At 44.1% G+C, this 18,409-nt stretch overlaps 1 protein-coding gene across 1 annotated transcript in view; it reads right to left on the bottom strand.

Moving 5' to 3' along the window:
* CNTNAP5 (contactin associated protein family member 5) overlaps positions 1-18,409 on the bottom strand; it is a gene marked incomplete at its 5' end in the record, with an annotated part of 853,982 nt that overhangs the window by 552,545 nt on the left and 283,028 nt on the right. The window contains one exon of the mRNA XM_004390491.3: positions 7,411-7,675. Within this exon, the coding sequence (XP_004390548.3) occupies positions 7,411-7,675 (265 nt within the window). The remainder of the gene's footprint in view (positions 1-7,410; positions 7,676-18,409) is intronic.

Here is an 18,409-nt window from a genome sequence, read left to right as displayed (position 1 = left end):
AACTCAAAAGATTAGATAGAAACCTTAGGAAGCAATGAGTTTATGTTAATAGAGGAGGAACAACTCAGAAATGGAGGGTAAGAATGCTTGTACAACTCAAAGAGTGTAATCAATGTCACTGAATTGTTCAAGTAGAAATGGTTGAATTGGTGGATGTTTTGTTGTGTATATTCTCAGCAACAACAACAAAATAAATTTAAAAAATAAGTACATAAATTCCAAATGAAAACCTGCCTTCTCTATTTTCCTAAGAAAAAGAAGTAGGTTGTCACCTTTGCCTGTATAAACAAACTTCCCTATGTTCTTAGTAACTCAGATTGGTTTGACTAATATAAATCTCCACAATTAACTCTTCGAGAGCCTTTCCTTCCATGGTTATCTGTTGCCCAGTGAACAGATGTGGATTTTGAGGTACAGTAATGGTCCCCATGGCACACCATGAGAACTGTTAAAAAGCTGAGAGTTTAAGATGCATTAAGTAGGAAATCCAGTTCTTCGCTCATGCATTTAAGACTTGCCTAAGTGGCTTTTCTGGTTCCCGAAAAAGCAAATGGCAGGGCTCACTGTGAAACAAGCAGTCTTAAAGGTATAGTCTATGTTCCAGTACACCTATGGGATTTCCATGTGGGGCAGCGCACACTGGGGATGACTAGTATGGAAAGGTGTGCAATACAGGGCACTGTCTTTGGAAGCTAGAAGTTGGAATTGACTCAGTGAGAATGAGTGGAGGTGGTGATGGTCTTTGGAAGCAGATAGACATCTCCTAGTACCCTGCATGCCACCGAGTCCTTAGATGATAACCCTACCGAGGGATCCATTACCAGTCTGGTAGCCATCAAATGGACTCTGACTCATGGCAGCACTGTGTATGTCAGAGTACAACTGTGCTCTATAGCATTTCCAGTGGCTGATTTTTCACAAGTAGACCACCAGGTCTTTCCTCCACGGAGTCTCTGCATGGACTAGCGCCTCTAGCCTTTCAGTTAGCAGCCAAGTGCATTTAACCACGCAGGAACTCTGAAGGATTGGTACTAATCATCACAAAGCTTTGAAAAAGCATGTTGTATGTACTCAGTGAATATTGGAGTGCGTATGTGTGTGTATGTTTGTGTGTCTGCTGATATATAGATAACCAAACTCATTGCCATTGAGTTGATTCCGACTTATAGCAACCCTGTAGGACAGAGTAGAATTGCCCCATAGGGTTTCCAAGGAGCAGCTCGTGGATTCAAACTGCTGACCTTTTGGTTAGCAGCCAAGCTCTTAACCACTGTGTCACTAGGCTCTGATATATAGATAGTTATGACTTAATTTGTAATATTATACAGACAACCTTAGTTAAAGTAAACTGGAAGTTTAAATGATTTTGAGTCAATCCCACCTAAGTCTTGAATCTGTCAAAAGTAAAATATTTTGAGAAGACGTAATATTAGGTACTAACTCGCCCCATTTTCCTCAATAACTTATTGTACATTTGTCTGTAGATCCTTCACATAAAGCGGATGTATCTTTATATTTGAGTTATTTAAACCACTGGCAGTATAAGAAATGGGTGTGGCTGGTAGCAGGAACCATGAACTTGGGAATCCAAAGGAAAAGCTTGAGTTTGAACAGAATCTTAGCCACTTGAACTTAACTCTTGATCCTCAGTTTCCTGCTATGCTTGTTGATACAGTAATAACCACCTCATGAAGCTTCACGAGTGTCCTCTGCAGACATGAGGAAAGGTCGTAGCAGGAGGCCCGACCTGTCGGAGATGTGCGGTAATCGTTGGCTCCACTCTCGAATCACTTTACAGTGCAATGAAGTCCTTGACCTTTACACATACCCACATGAATAAGGCTTCCATGAAAGGCGACAGCAAGCACAGCAAAGAAAGAAACGTAAATGGGAGTGATTGCACTGTTGTTCTGGAACTTCATCCCCTGGAACAACTAAATTCAGACGCCTTCCATTTCGAGGATGCTTTTACTATGTACTTCTCTTCCTGATCTTCAAAGCAAAGAGTCCAAAAATAACCCTCTCTTTCCCCAAGGAGTCCCTGGGTGGTGCAAACAGTTAACACACTCGTTGCCAACTAAAAGGTTGGCACTTCAAGTCTACCTGAGGTGCCCAAAAGAAATGCCTGGCAATCTGCTTTTGAAAAATCAGCCATTGAAAACCCTATGAAGCACAGTTCTCTTCTGACACACATGGGGTTGCCAGGAGTCAGAATCAACTCAACAGCAACTGGTTTTCCCCCCGCAAAAAGTCACATAAGCTGTGGTTCTGTGTTATCTTCTCTTTCAGATCCTTTTGAGAACACCAGAACTGCTCTTTAATTGAATCCATCTCGAAACATCTGGATTGCCGGCACTAGCAATAAATGCTGTGCGTTCTTTTCTGTCTTCCATAACGCACCATGGGCCAAGGGCAGCACCACTGGCCCACAAGAATAATTGAGACAATTCAGGTTTTCATAGTGGGGTGGTCGTCTTTTATAAAGGCAATATGATCTCAAAAACTTTGAAAACAAGTTCCCTCAGACACATAAGGGAGGAGAAAAGCATTTTTGTTTGTTTGATTTTTGGTTTTGATGCCCTATCCCTTCCCAGGTAAGAAAATTCCCTCAGACACAAAACCTTGATCTACTTCAAAGAAAAATTAAGAGAGTTCAAATTTCTAAAGCACAAGACACTCTTCATGTGGGGGAGGGAGGGACAATCCGGCGAGCTTTTTCTGAGACAGACTTCAGGAGTGCAGCCTGCACATTTTTAAAATTTCCTTGTTTCATTTCTTGAAAGACAGGTCTGACATAACTGCTGACTTCCCCCTTCTGTAGGTGGGGAACACAGCTGCTCTTACCAGCCTCTCTCTCAGTCAGAACAGTGTTTTCACAGACTGGCATGCGCTTAATAATACAGGCAACACCTGGGCTCTTCCCAGCCAAGTGCTGCCAGGGCCTGTACTATATTAAAACTGCATTTTTGACCCCGGGGCCTACAACTCTCTGTACTCAAACGTCTCACCATTAGAGAGAAGCAACCTGCATTTTTCTTCCTCTTAAGGAGAATTGCAGTATAATTTTTATAACTCTAAGTAGGAAAAATATTATGATTTTAAGTGATTAACTCACCTCCATTACTGGAAATCTAACAAATTTTGTAGAAGTCTTCTAACTGCACAAATGTACTCACAGCTTGTGTGCCTTTGTGAAGTGAGGCCCCTTTTGGATATAGATGCTGGTTCAGTACGTAAGTGAGTGAAATCTGCTAATTACCCACTCCACGCTATGCTAAATATTTTCCGTACTATCTCATTTAAGCTCCACACCGTCTTGGGAAGAAAGAATTTTCTTCACCCCATGAGCCACGCAGTCTCTAAGATGTCTCTCAAGACCCATACCTCTTAATACTCATGTGTTTGTGTGATCTCTCCACTTGGGTATGGGATGGACTTATTGCTTCTCATGGATTGGACATAGCTGAATGATATAACTGTTAGCTGCCTCCAAGTAGGCCCCAACTTATGGCAACCCCGTGTACAATGAATGAAATGTCACCTGGACATTCTCCATCCCCATGATCAGTTGCAGTTTGGACCACTGTGATCCATAGGGTTTTCATTGGCTGATTTTTGGAGGTAGAATGCCAGACCTTTCTTCCTAGTCTATCTTGGCCTGGAAGCTCTGCTGAAACCTGTTCAGCATCATAGCAACGTGCAAGCCTCCACTGACAGACGGGTAGTGGTTGCACAATAGTGCATTAGCCGGGAATCAAACCCAGGTCTCCCGTATGGAAGGCAAGAATTCTACCACTGAACCACAAATGCCCCTAGAATGATAGGGCACCACTTCCTATATCAGGTTATGAAAAAGTTGTGAAAAGGAGCTTGTTCTCGCCCTCTTATATCTCTGACTCTGAGGTAAGACAGTTGCCATGTCACGGGGCAGCCTCCTACAGAGGCTCACGTGAGTGAGGTTGGAAGTAGATTTCTAAGGCTGGCCAACAGCCACGTGAGTGAGCTTGGCGGCAGATCTTCCCCCACCTCAGCCTTGAGAGGACTGCAGCCCCATCCAACAGCTAGACTGCAGTCTCCTGAGACTCTGAGCCAGAGCCAGACAGCTAAGGCACCCCTGGGTTCCTGACCCATGGAAACTGAGGCATAATAAGTGCTGTTTTCAGTCACTGTTCTGGCATCATTAATTATGAAGCTATAGATAACTAATGTGCACCGGTTTACAGATGAGATAAAACTAAGGCACTTATCCAGGGCCACAGACTAGGGAGGAGAAGAGGTACCTTTTGAACCTATTTGTCTTACTCCCAGACCTGGGCCCTTCTGCTGTTTCCAGGGACTCAATGGGCTTCTTTGTTCATTTGTTGGCATTTGAGGCTTTCCCATGGTCTGATCTGATCTCAGCTATCTAGTCATATTCTTTGTTATGTAATTCAATTTTCTCTAAGTCATTTGAATAACAAAACTCACAGTCCAGTAAGGAAGACAGACATTCAAATTAAACAAAAATGCAATGTAATCATGATGGGTGTCAACCCAATGGCAAAGAGGAGAAGACTGATTCAAGCTGTGGAGTTCGGGCAGTTTCTCAAAAGCTCCATGGACCTAGCAGCCTGCCTCAGCCTCTAGCCCAATGCCCAGCCTGCTGTCTAACCTGACTGAGTACTTGTCAACTAACTTAACTTACTGCTTCTTGAAGGACCAGGAAACCTTAGTATGGTAACAGATGGAGAAGGAGGGAGGAGAGTCCACTCTCCTAGGTTGAGGAAATGCAGATGGAAGAGCCAGAGTTTGGAAAAGCGTGATGTGGTGGGATGAGTTCCTTTATGTGGCCTTTTGCCTTGGTTCCTTGCAAAAACAGCTTGAGAGAGTTTCCCCCAAACCCTGAGGAGTTACCTTTGTCCTAGTTTTCTACCCCAGAGGGATTATTACTTTTGTCGAGGTTGATCGACATTTTCTGGGTAAGCTGTAAACAACGTGATAGTTTGATAGTTGTTGTCTGGCCCTGGGTGGACTGGTCAATAGACTATGCAAATGAAGTGCTAATAACCCATTGCAGGTAAGTTGATTCCAGCTAATAGTGATGTTGTAGGGCAAGGTAGAAGAGCCCATAAGGTTTCCAAGACTGTAATCTTTACGGAAGCTGACTGCCACATCTTTCTCCTATAGAGTGGCTGGTGGGTTCAAACTGCCCACCTTTTGATTAGTAGCCAAGTACACAGCCACTGTGCCACCAGGGCTCCTTCTGTTGTAACTACAGGTTATGCAAATGAAGTGACTATAGACTATGCAAATGAAGTGACTATGTTCCACCTAGAGGAGTGGTCAGTTTGTGGCCCTGCTGGGAGGGCCATGCTTTGAAATTGACAAGGAAAGCCCTGGTGACGCAGTGGTTCAGAGCTCAGCTGCTGACCAAAAGATCAGCAGTTCAAATCCATCAGCCACTCCTTGGAAACTCTATGGGGCAGTTCTACTCTGTCCTATAGGGTTGCTATGAGTCGGAATCGACTTGATGGCAATGGGTTTGGTTTGGTTTTTGGTTATGCTTATATAAGCTTCCAACCCCACAGAGGTTTCATAAAGGAAAGAAAAAAAGGAAAGAGAGGCAATAAGATCGAAGAGAGAAGAAGCAGGGAGAGAGGAGATGAGGAACCTCCTAAAAGCTGTAACACAGGTCAAGGAGTGTAACACTGAAGACAGTGAGAGGCCTGGAAGAGGCCCTGAGGCAGAGTCTGCAGCAACAGGCCTAGAAGGGGCCCTGTGACCGAGCTGGTGGTGACAGCAGAAACCCACTTCTAGGAATGCAGCTGAGAGAGCTGAACAAATCTGCTGCACTGTGACTGGGTCAGTTAGCAGTGGACAGGTCAACGGCACACAGGCCAAGGGCAGAGAGGCCTGCGAGGCTGAGAGGGCACATTCTTGGCCGAGGCCTGTCCTGAGGGGCCGAGAGGCGGCCTGTCTTGAGGAGACTGACAGGATCCCTGTCCTGAAGGGATGGAGAGGAGGCCTGCATGGCCAGGAGGGGGCGTACACAGTGGAGAGAAGGGCCTGCTGGCTTGCATAAGCTAGAAGCTGAGAGAATTGTCTTGCACTGAAGAAGGGAGGGATGTCCTCTCCACTTTGGGGGAACCTTCCAGATGTCGCCTATGTGCTTCCTGATCCTGATCCCTGGTTGTACCCTATTACTTCCTTAATAAACCACTTAACCGTAAGTACAGTTTGTGAGTTCTGTGTGGCCATTGTAACAAATTATCAAACCCTGCAGAGAAGCAGATAGTATCATTGGGAGGATGGCTGGTGTCAGAATTGGTAAAAGGTTGGAGAGTGGAGATATGTCTGCCCTCCGCCTCAAAGGAGTCAGCTTTGCATTGATCCTGGTTCTCAGCCCTGAGGGATCCAGACATCTTCTGGCACCACTGCTACCCCGACACACTTGATATTCACAGATCTGTTTCATTCTGCTAGATGGTAAGATCTATACCACACTGCTTTCAGAGCAAATGCTTCTCAAACCTCAGTCATTTGAAGACCATTTTCAACAGTTTTGCTGTCTATTCTCGTGTCGTATGTACTGGGATTTACTTAAAAGTTTTTTAAAAATATTGTTAAATTTTTTTTTTTAAACTCTCTAAGGAGCCCTGGTGTGCAACATTTAAGCACTTGGCTGCTAACGGAAATGTTAGCGGTTCGAACCCACCCAGAGGCTCTGTGGAAGCAAGACCTGGTGATCTGATTCCATAAAGATTACAGTCAAGGAAACCCTGTGTGGCAGCTCTACTCTGACACACGGGGTCGCTAGGAGTCGGAATCAGCTTGATGGCACCCAGCAACAACAACAACAAATTTTTATTTGAAATAAAGTATAGGGGCTGCAAGGAGTCACCTGGTAATGCTGTAGATGGAGAAAAGATAGACTTTGAAGTCAGAAAAATTCAGTATGAAATCCCAGCTCTTTACTGATGAACGTGTGACTTCGGAAGTTATTTAGCCTCTGTGAGTCCCCATTCCCTCATCTATAAAATGGGAAATTAATACCTTCCTTTAGAAGCATGGTGAAGATTGTGTGAGATTTTGTGCCTGTCATATCTGCAGAGGATCTAGGAGAGTGTTCTAGTCATGGTCTATCTGATGCTAAAGGGTATTGCATTGACATTCTCGGTCCCACTGCTGAGGCACAGTGAAATTGGGTGACCTGCCTAAGGCCACATGGCTAATTCTGAATGCAGTGTTTCTGCTTGTTTGTTGGTTTAATAAGGAAAAAAAATTGCTTCCTCTTCAGACTCGGAGTACTTGTGTGGATACTAGTCCACACTGCGTCCCTGGGAGCTGGATTCTGGATGTTTGGGTCAGACCCTCAACCTGTGTTGATTGTCTGAACAACAGATGGACTGAGAGGGTGTCAGCAGATGGTACCTGTGAGTATTTCAGCTGTGTGTTCTGCCCTTTTCTGAATGGCGAGTCTCAGGGTTCCGCCCTCCAGGCTCAGCAGCAGGGTCCCGGAGCCTTCCGACAGCTTCGTGGACAAAAGCAGGCCATCCTTGTTCCAGGTTCGAAACTGGAAGCTCACTGAGAGCCCATCGATCTGGGGGGTGCCGGGCAGCAGCAAGTAGCTGCTCCTGGAGTCGACAAATGTGATGGGAACGATCTGTGGTTCAGAGCAGGAAAAAGTGACGTTGCCCTGGAAAACAATAAAAATTAAACATATAAAAGCCATTTTTTAATTCTGCAAACTGGCAGGTGATATAAACTACCATCTGGAGTGGACCTTAACTTCAGGATCATTCCACATTCAGCTGCAAGATCTTAAAGAAAGAAAAGCATGTCAGCTTTGCTCAGATACACCCACAAGATGGTTTTCTATTCCTGTTTAAAAGATCACAGTGCTATCTGAAAAAGGGGCCATCTGAGACAGGAGGGGGGGAGGAGGATGGGAAGCATCAGCATTTTCTAGGTATAAAAATAATTAGATTCATTCAGCAGATATGTATTGCAAGTCCACTATGTGCCCAGCACTGAGCTGGCTTCCCAAGAGATACAATGAAAAGACTTTGCTGCAACGTGGAACGTGCTGAAAGTGATAGGTACCAGCTCACACGGAGCCTGGCAGAAGAAGTAACTCAACACACCTAAGAGAGGCAGCAAAGGCTTCTCAAGTGAGGTGATCCTTGAGTGGAACTACAGGATTTTGCAGGTGGGAGGATGTGGGGAAGGAGGGGGCGGAATGTGAGCTGGCTAGCATTTTACATGTGCGAAGACTCAGAGGAATTAGCAAAATGGTATCCGTGGAAAATTGCAGGGAAACTTGTCATTTGTGAGCAGAAAGTGGGAGAGGACGAGGGAGCCTGGAACAGGGTGAGGCAAGAAAGAAAGTGAGATGAGGCAAAGGCTGAAAGACATTTTATGCCTTGCTATATGATGTTCACCCAAATTTAGAAGTAGGAAAGTGGCGTTGACTGGATTCTTAATTTAGTAACAGTATATTCAGTACCATGGAGGTTGAATGAGAGGACTAGAGGTGGGCGTATTAAGTGTGCATAGACTAGAACCAGGAAGAAGAGTTAGGAAGAATATGTTGTCCATAAGTGAGGGCAAAACTCTTCCAATATATCTGAGAATGACTAGAGTAAGCTTGTACATCAGAAGTTACAGGAAGATAAAGAAAAGTAGACATGTCACCAATGGAACCCTGTGCTAGGGTCTCTTCCAATAGACAAGTAAGGAGAAAGCCAGGAATACCTTATGAAGTGTAAATAGGCGTTGTTTTAGGAAGGCCATTTGGAATTTATACTGTATACTTCATAACCAGCCACTTCTTATTTTCCATTCCTACCATTTGCCCTCCTTAAGACTTTCAATACTGATCTTCACAACAGTGTAGCAAGCTTATTCAGGAAGTGTGACACATTCCTCACATCAAAATAGACATAAACACATCAAATCCCCGTAAATCTTCCTTTTCAAGGCCACTGGATGACTGTTTTCACATGATTCTGGAGGCTCAGCCAGCTCCCATAAACAGTGCCACTTAAGCAAAAAGACAAAAGGATTCTGCATGGGGAAGACCTTGGCTTGAATGGTTGACTTAATTCTCCACTGAGAAGGCCAGATGCTGTGCCTAGCACAGCTCACCATCTTGGAGAAGGTTAATGGGTCAACTCCCAAAACTTCATAGCCTGGACAAATGTCCCTAGACCTCATCCATGTTTGTTTACAATAGTCGTGCATTCCTGAAAGCAAACAACAGCCCCTTCCATTTCCTGAACTAAAACAATGCCAACTTCTACGGATAGTACATTTCTAATTTTTCACTCATCAATCACACTGCTGTGAGCATATATTTGCATGAATCATTAGTTGTAGTTCTTTAGATTTTTTTTTTCTCCTCAGGGTGAATCCCCAGAAGTTAATTAATATGACAAAGAGTAAGGCCATTGTCACCCATCAAGAAATCACCGTGCCCATAGTTTACACTGTTCCCATCATCCCAGGCAGTAGGCGAAGTGCTTACATGCATAGCTTGCGTGTTCTATACATCAACGCTGCTAAATACTCTTTTCTTCACCGAAAGGTTGCACAAACTGGGCTTAGGGAGCTTGAGTGATGTCACAAGAACCATGCATCCCACTGGCAGTGATGCTGGGAGAAACACGGAGTCTGTCTGACCCAGAAGCCTTTGCCTTTAGCCCTCATCCCTGCAACATCCCTCCTCTGCTCTATGTACAAGTGTTCATGGGATGTCGATGTTGTTCTAACATGTGTTTTTAGATTGCTGGTGAATTTCCTCTCAAGAATGAAAACGTCCCCACTGATGGGAGATGAATTGTCCCGTGATTTAAAACCTAAAGTTTAGCTCAGTAGAAGCCATCTTGTGTGTGTCTTCTAGACTAACAGCCACGGATCGCTGGAATCAGGGCAGTGGGGTCTAGCAGGGCTGAGGTTCTTTGCTTACTTGGTCAACTACTAACATCTGACAAGTGTTCTAGGAAGCCGTGTTCCTCAGACTCCCTCCATTCCACTGCATGCAATGGGTCCATACTACTTGAGAACTAAGCAGGTGAGCTCAGAATCCAAGGTGCCCCAGGAACATTCCAGGGGTGAGAATTGGTTAAGGTAAGGCAATGCCTGTGATGATCAACACTCTGCTCAACAGCAGGGCAGGAAAATGCAAACTGCACGGGCCCATGCCACTCCCTCGTCACTGGCTTTCCCATTTCACTGTCGGCCATGATGCCCTCCCTTCTCCACATTCTCTGCACACTCTTCTTTCTCTCTTTACTCTGTGCTGCTGCTCTGCTACTCAGCCTGTCTGCCCCAACACATTTTTGTGTTACAGCACACCCCTGCCTTGTTCTCCAATGGTAAAGCCAACGGCAAGTCGGAGACAAGAAATACAAGGGGATAGAAGATGCCTCTACACCAAATCTGACCCAATTCTCCAGGCAAACGTGAGTGTCTCCAGCTCAGCTTCCCATCCTACAGCTACCGCAATGCCCCTGCTGCCAACATTCCTGCCTCAGTTGTGCGTGCTGCCAGCACCTCCTGTCTTGGTTGATTGGTGGAAGTCCACTGAGGCTGCTGGTCACAACTGTGGTGAGGTCTTCCCAGGACAGCAGCTACCCCAGGTCACACAGTCCCCCCAAAAGGGGTCCCCTTGTTCCTAGGCCTGCAGGTTTCAGTGCCTTGTGCTTTTAGTCTTATGCATGCTTATGTTTCTTCAAACGGCCTGGTGCCCTAGAAGTACTGGAACACAAATAGAAAAGCCATCTGCCCCTTTGGACGCCCAAACAACGTTCACTTTTCTCCTCTGGGGATCCACTAAGGCCTCTTCTTCACAGCCCTGAAAATACATACGTTCCCTTTGAATCTCTTTTCTCAGACAGACAGAATACTTTGCTTTCTAACAGTGATTCACTGATCTTTGAAATTCGAAAGGCCACTTTATAGATTGTCTTAGAGACAGTGCCCATATCTATGTAAAACACATTGTTTTGTGCCTTAAACAAGAAAAGCTAATTACTGTTCCCTACCTGACCAAAGTTTATTAGTGGTTACTAGAGCTCGGCTGCTAACCAAAATGTTAGCAGTTCAAATCCACCAGCCTCTCCCTGGAAACTCTATGGGGGCAGTTCTACTCTCTCCCACAGGGTCACTATGAATCGGAATCAACTCGACGGCTACAGGTGCTTGACCACTGGAGCCCTGGTGGCACGGTGGTTAAGAACTCCACTGCTAACTGAAAGGTTGGCAGTTCGAATCTACCAGGCACTCCTTGGAAACCCTATAAAGACTGATGGCCTCCTAATGATGGCCAGGTCATTGGAACACAAGAATCAAGTTTGTGTCAGTGGAGGAAGCAAACTTTTGTGTTAATTTCATTCTCCAAAAAGGATGCTCTTCCTTCAGAGGACAAAGAGAGCCCCCAATTCAGTAATTGCCGTAAAGAAGAAGTCCATGGGCCTGTCAGGTGATGTGCAGGTAACATTGACAGGAGGTGTTGTGCATGGAGAAAAGGCCAGAGATTCTCACCTGGCTCCCACTTCCCTTGGGTCTGGACATGGGGCGGCTGGCCACCAAGCAGGAAAGAATAGACGGCTCCCGCCAGCTGTAAGACCATCACCTGCCTCGTTTGTGGTCCTCCTGTCACAGGTAACACACCCACTAAAGTGTGAAGACACACTAACAGCAGTCAGAGCCCTTAAGTTCACTCATTCAATCAATTTGTATTGTTTCTATGGCAACTCCCACCTAAACACACTTCCTGCCTTTCTTCCTCCACTGGGAGTCACTTCTTCAGGCCTCTGTGCCCATCCTCACACTCACTTCCCTCCAAGATGGAGAAGACCTTCCTCCTCCCTCACACCTGAGGCCTTCCCCCACTGCCCAGCCCCGCCCTACCAGGTGGCTGCCTTCTCCATTGGCTTCCACTGGCATGTGTTACCTGTGGTAATGTATTGTATTTTTTACACTGCCTTATACTAGCGAGCTACTTTTTAATTTCTGAATTGGGCTGTCTTAGTTATCTAGTGCTGCTGTAACAGAAATACCACAAACGGGTGGCTTTAACAAACGGAAACTTATTTTCCCACAGTTTAGAAGGCTAGATATCTGAATTCAGAGTGCTGGCTATAGGGAAAGGCTTTCTTTCATTGGCTCAGGAGGTAAGGCCTTGTCTCTTTTCTTTGGCTCCTTGGTGCTCTTCATGTGGCATGCAGTCTATCCCCTTTTCCCCATCTCTGCTTACTTCTCTGTGACTAATCAGTTTGGTATATATATCTCAAAGGTGATTGGCTTAAGGCACACCCTACACTGGCATGGCCTCATTAACATAATAAAGAAAACCCATTCCCAAATGGGATTATAACCACAGGTATAGGGACACCATTTAATCCATAATATTCCACCCTTTGGCTCCCCCAAATTCATGTCCTTCCCACATGCAAAACACATTCACCCCATCATATCATCCCAAAAGTCTTAAATCAACTCCATGTCCAAAATCTTATCTTCTGAATCATCAAAAGCAAATATGGGTGAGACTTTAGGCATACTTCATCCTGAGACAAAACTCCTCTTCATCTGTAAACCTGCGAAATCTAGAACACAAGTCGTCTTCTTCCAAAGTGCAATGGTGGAACAGGAACATGGTAGAAATTTCCATTACAAATGGGAGAAATTGGAAGGAAAGAAGGTTCACAGTTACCAAGCAAGTCCAAAACTTAGCAAAACAAATTACATTCGCTCTCGAGGCTTGAAAACAATCCTCTGTTCTCCCAGACCATCTGGGGAATGGCCCCGTCCTCCGGATTCTGGGTGTAGGCCCCTCAGCCCTGGGCATAGGCCCAACCTTCCAGGTCCATAAGTATGGAAAACTCGACCCCTTGGATTTGGGCGATCCCATTCTTCTAGTCCATCTGAGTGGCCATGCCACCCCCTCAGCCGCTGTAGGCTCCATTCTCTTGTCCCATGGGCATCCCCTCAGCTTTGGGTGGCAACCCCATTCTCTTGGCCTCTGGACGTGGCAGCCACATCCCCTCTGCTTTAGTGGTGGTTCCATCCTCTAGGCCCGACTGATGGGCAGCCCCCACTCTAGAACCAATTTAGTGGAGATCTGACTCTTTGAAACCTAGGAGGCTCTAGCTCCACCCTTTGAAACCTAGGAGATTGTGTCTTCACCCTTTGAAATCAAGTCAGCCCTACTTCCTGTGTTCCTGTCAACAGTTCTGCTGATCTCTGAGTTGCTCCAGGGATGGTTCTTTTCTTTTCTTGGAAAACAACAAATGTAGCTTCTTTGGCCTGATTCCTGCTTATGAAATTCCAAGAGGCAGACAGCTTCCCTTCCTTTCATCATGTCTCTGTCCCCTTCAGTCTAAACTGATAGATTTTCTGCTGTGGTAGTTGATTAGATCCATCAGTCACAGGTTTAATTTCTTTAACAAAAGATTGGGTAACTACGTCCTTGGTAAAAGTTTTAGGACATGTGTCCTTAGTTGGTACAATAGAACTTTCCAAATCTTTAGAGTTCTGTTTTCATTTTACACAGTTCATTTTTAAGTCCATCTTTTTCCTCTTGCATTCAAATATAAGTGACAATGAGAATCCATGCCGCTGCTTTAAGAGCTTGCTTAGAAATCTCCTCAAATACCCAAGTTCATCACTTAGAGCTTTTCCCTTCCACTAAACATTTGAACATAATCAGACAAGTTTTTTGCCACTGCATAAAAAAGCACTGCTCTTCCTCCATTGTCTAATCACATGTTCATCATTTTCTCTTAAAGCCTCACCAGAAGAACATTTAATGTCCACATTTCTAGTAACATTCTGTTGACAGTGCCATATGTATTCTCTAAGACAAAGAGACTTTCTCTACAACTTTCCTCACTTGTTTCTGAGCCCTCACCAGAATTGCCTTTGACATCCATAGTTCTACCAACAGTCTGTTCAAGGCAACCTAGGCTTTTGAAATTAGGCACCTTCAAACTTTTCCAGGGTCCACCCATAACCTAATTCCAAAACCAATTCCACAGTGTAGGTATTTGTTAGAACAGCACCCCACTCTCCAGGACCAAATTCTGTCTTTGTTATTTAGTGCTGCTGTAAGAGAAATACTACAAATATTTAACAAACAGAAATTTATTTTCTCACAGTTTAGGAGGCTAGAAGTTGAAATTAAGGGTACCATCTCTAGAGTAAGACTTCCTCTCTCAACTGGCTCCAGGGGAAGGTCCTTATCTCTTTTCAGCTTCTGTTCTTTGGCTCCTTGGTGTTCTTCATGTGGCATGGTATCTATCTCCCCTGCACCCCATCCCCTCATCTCTGCTTGCTTCTCTGTGTCTCATTGACTTTGGTTTATATCTCAAAGGTGATTGGTTTAAGGCACACTCTACACTGATATGACCTCATTAACATAATAAAGAAAACCCATTCCCAAATGGGATTATAACCAGAGGTATAAGGGTTAGGATTTCCAACACATATTTTTGGGGGACAGAATTCAATCCATAACAGGGCCTTACATAATAATACATTTGCAATTCCTATACAGGCTTTAGGGCATCTTGCATTGAATTTTGAGAAGGAAGGATGGGTGTTAAATTTAGGCAGAACTGAATTCTTATGATAAATATTTCCTGGGAAAATCATATATTCCCTTTGATATCCAGTTTTCACTACTGGAATTGGGAGAATAATGATAAAGGGTGACTTCAAGATGAAATAACGGCATGTGCAAGGCATCTAGCATTGTTCTGGCTAGTTGTTGTCCTGTATGTGCTGTTTTTCTGGGTGACCTGAGGAAAGTCACTTCTAGAGCTTTACCAAAATCAAAACCAAAAGCGTTGCCATCGAGTCAGTTCTGACGCATGAAAACTCCATGTGTATTGGAGTAGAACTGTGCTCCATAGGGTTTTTTGGAAGTAGATCGGCAGGTCTTTCTTCCAAGGCACCTCGGGAGTAGCTCAAAAGCCAGTCTTTCAGTTAGCAGCCAAGCCCACTTAATTGTTTGTGCCACCCAAGGCTGCCAGGAGCTTTAGTTTCCTCTTTTTCAAAACAAGGCTCTTGGACTGGATGATCCTAAGTTTCCTACCAGTCCACACATTCTTTGAGTATCTTATTATTATCTATCCTATCTGGGAGGCAGGCATCAATCTGAATCATTCCTGTTGTTGGCATTAGAAGTGTAATCAAGTAATTACATTTAAATGATTTAGATGATTCAGAGCGTCAAAAAGGAAACCTAGGTTCCTTCCCTACCAATTCCTGTTAAACTGCAGAAAATCGCAAGAGGCGTCACTGACAATATGAAACAAACAAAAAATAGAAAGCAGACGATAACATTATTTCATTTTTAAAAATAATAAGCACATCTTTTTAAACCACACTTACCAAAGTGTAGCAATAAATTGTCAACTGAATATTTTCTACCACCCCCAAGAAAAGCATACCAATTTTTTTTTACTAATAGAGTGATAGGTTAATGCTGAACTGTCTCAGTAATTACAGAAGTTGAAACTTTCTTAGAGAGGATAAAGTGGGAGAAATTATATGCAGCTGCTTAGATAAGGGGCTGGGCCAGGGGCTATGCAAAGAAAACCAGAAAAAAGTGAGATGGAAGGTAGGTTCTGGGCAGCAGCCTTCCTACCAAGCATATCCCAGCCCTTTTTCCACCAAATCTGGAGCTATGTCAAATGCAGATTAAATCCAGTAAAGCCCATCCAACTAAAAACTTTCTTCCATGGTGGAGTGTCTCATTCAAAAGGAGATCTCGAAGTAATAGCATAATTATCATGATCCCCTGATGACTGTTGGGTGGGGAGTGTGATGGCTCGAGGGTTTGTGATGTGACTACGGAAGGAACCAGATGAAATGACTCAAAGAGGGCTTACGGTTCATACAGAGGGACCAACCAACTTCACATGCTTCTCTGCCAACAGATAGACTGGGTAATATTCCACGGAACAGACTGAAATTTATTGAACGGTGAGTTAATGGGCCTCATGTTTGTCAAAATTTTGTTCTACTAGAATCAGCAATAAGTGTCTATGGAAGCAGCTCTCAAAAAATCAAATGGCATAATGCATTGGACAAATCTGATACAAAAGCCTCTTTAAAATTTTAAAAAGCAAATACATTACTTAGATGACTAAGGTGTGCCTGATCCCAGCCATGGCCTTTTCAGTCACCTCATATGCATGCGAAAGCTGGACAATGAAAAAAGAAGACAGAAAAAGAATTGATGCATTTGAACTGTGGTGTTGAATATTGACTATACCGTGGGCTGCCAGAAGAATGAGCAAATTAGTCTTAGAAGAAATGCAATCAGCATGCTCCTTAGAAGCAAGGATGGTGAGACTTAGGCTCACTTACTTTGGACACATCATTAGGAAAGATCAATCGTTAGAAAAAGACCTCAAGGTTGGTAAAGTAAAAGGTCATTGAAAATAAGAGAGACTGTCAATGAGATAGGTTGGCACAATAGGTACAACAACGGACTCAAACATACCAGTAATCATGAAGACGGTGCAAGATGGGGCAATGTTTTGTTCTGTTATACACATGGAAATAACTCAACAGCAACGATCGACAACCTGTTTGTCATACACTCCTAAATGTGGAATCTGTCACTTGTTCATTGAACACCTGATACTTGTGCCATGTCTCAGACAGCTCATGACGTAAATGCCTTAATTTACCAGGCTAGAACAAGGAACTAGCAGTACCAAGCAGAAAGACACTTTTAGCAAATGGTATAAATTGTGCCCATTACACAGCTTTATGACTCTGCTTGTTGAAGTTGAGGCCATCTATGTACATGACAAACTTCAGACCTTAACAACAAAAGATAACCTTGCCTGAACGTCACACTTAGGTGTTGCCTTTGCCTTATCTTCCTGCTGATGGTCCACTCTTTTTCTAGATTTTTTTTGTTTGTTTGCTTGCTTGCAGACCTTATGTTCACAGAGGTTACAGGTAAAGCTAGTAAAAAGCAATGAGATCGTCACTAATGAAGGTACTCATATGTATTTCTCATTTCTGGGCATTTTTCTCCCAGTCAAACATGGGCCGGTGATGATAGATGCCATCTTTTTCTAGGCACCTTGGTTTTACAAGTACACTCCTTTTGGACTCATTTCACTACCCGAAGACACCTATTACTGCATACTACTAGTATCTCACACCACTTAGCTGTCTTACAGAAGCTTCCAGAACGTTATCACCTGCTTTGCATTACATGATAATCTGAAAATAAAGAAGTTACAAGAAAAAGGCATCTGAGGAACATGCAAGATTAATGGTCTCTAGACTGCGTCCCAGGGCTCCTTGAAGCTCTTTTCCTGGGGCTTCATTTCACTCACCAAACACTGCTCACCAGCTTGACAATGAGATCCTGATGTGGGCGCATATCACATGGAGAGACTAAGACTGGGCTAGTGGCGACTCTTGATTTGTCGAAAGAGGATCTGAGGTCTTACATGAAGGGTGGCTGGGAATAGACCACAGCCAGGTAGCATTCATCTGAAGCAAGCTTGTGACTAAGGCAGAAGCTAGAGGAAGGGACTGAGTGGGTGAGCAAGGAAGGTCAACTCAGTCCACTCCTGCTGGGACTCCTCAACTGCAGTTACTGTGATGTCCTGGCACATCCCTTAGCTGGATCCTGAGTGCAGAAAATTCGTCCTGTATGGCCATCCTCCTGGTCCAGAAAATCGTGTTTTAAGACCCCAAGGGAATACATAAGACCTGGCTTGAAGTACTGCCTACCTTAACTGGCTTTGGAGTTTCCTAAATGAGCCCCTTACAAGGGTTATATTACTGTGCTGAGCTGCTATTTACCAAGCATTTTCATTGTGGGTGTTTGTTTTCGTTTTAATCATCATCCAGACATCACAACACCCTGGTAAGTAAAAAATAAAGTTAGTGGTGCAAGGCTGAGCTTCAATCAGGAGGCATCAAACAAAGCCAATCAAGCATTTATAAGCCAGGGAAAAATGATCATGATTCAATCTAATTTGTGGGGGAAAATTTCAAAGCCAGTTCTTGATTATACAAATGAGTACAACCATTCTAATTGGATTCTTGTGTAAACTACCGGGGCTGACTGATATGCTATCAGCAAATGCAGGAAAAAGTCCATCCTGGGAGTTAAAGCTGTTTTCCCAATTCACAAACCGAGGGGGATCAAATTGAGGCTTTTTTTTTTTTTTCATATTTGGGGGAAGAGAGACACCTTCATTCTTTCATTTCCTTATTCATCATATGTTACACAGTTATATGGGCTAGGCTCGCTTCTCATGGTTAGAAACATAGCTCAGGAGACAAGGAGACTCAGGCCAAGTCCACCTGGAGCTTGCATTACTGTGGGGTGAGGGACACGGAACATCTGACCACTGTTCTTACTAAGTGCTGTGAAGGAGAAGTA

This window comes from Trichechus manatus, unplaced genomic scaffold, assembly GCF_000243295.1.
Source record: "Trichechus manatus latirostris isolate Lorelei unplaced genomic scaffold, TriManLat1.0 scaffold00303, whole genome shotgun sequence".
NCBI lineage: Eukaryota > Metazoa > Chordata > Mammalia > Sirenia > Trichechidae > Trichechus > Trichechus manatus.
This window is presented reverse-complemented; position numbering and strand designations above follow the sequence as displayed.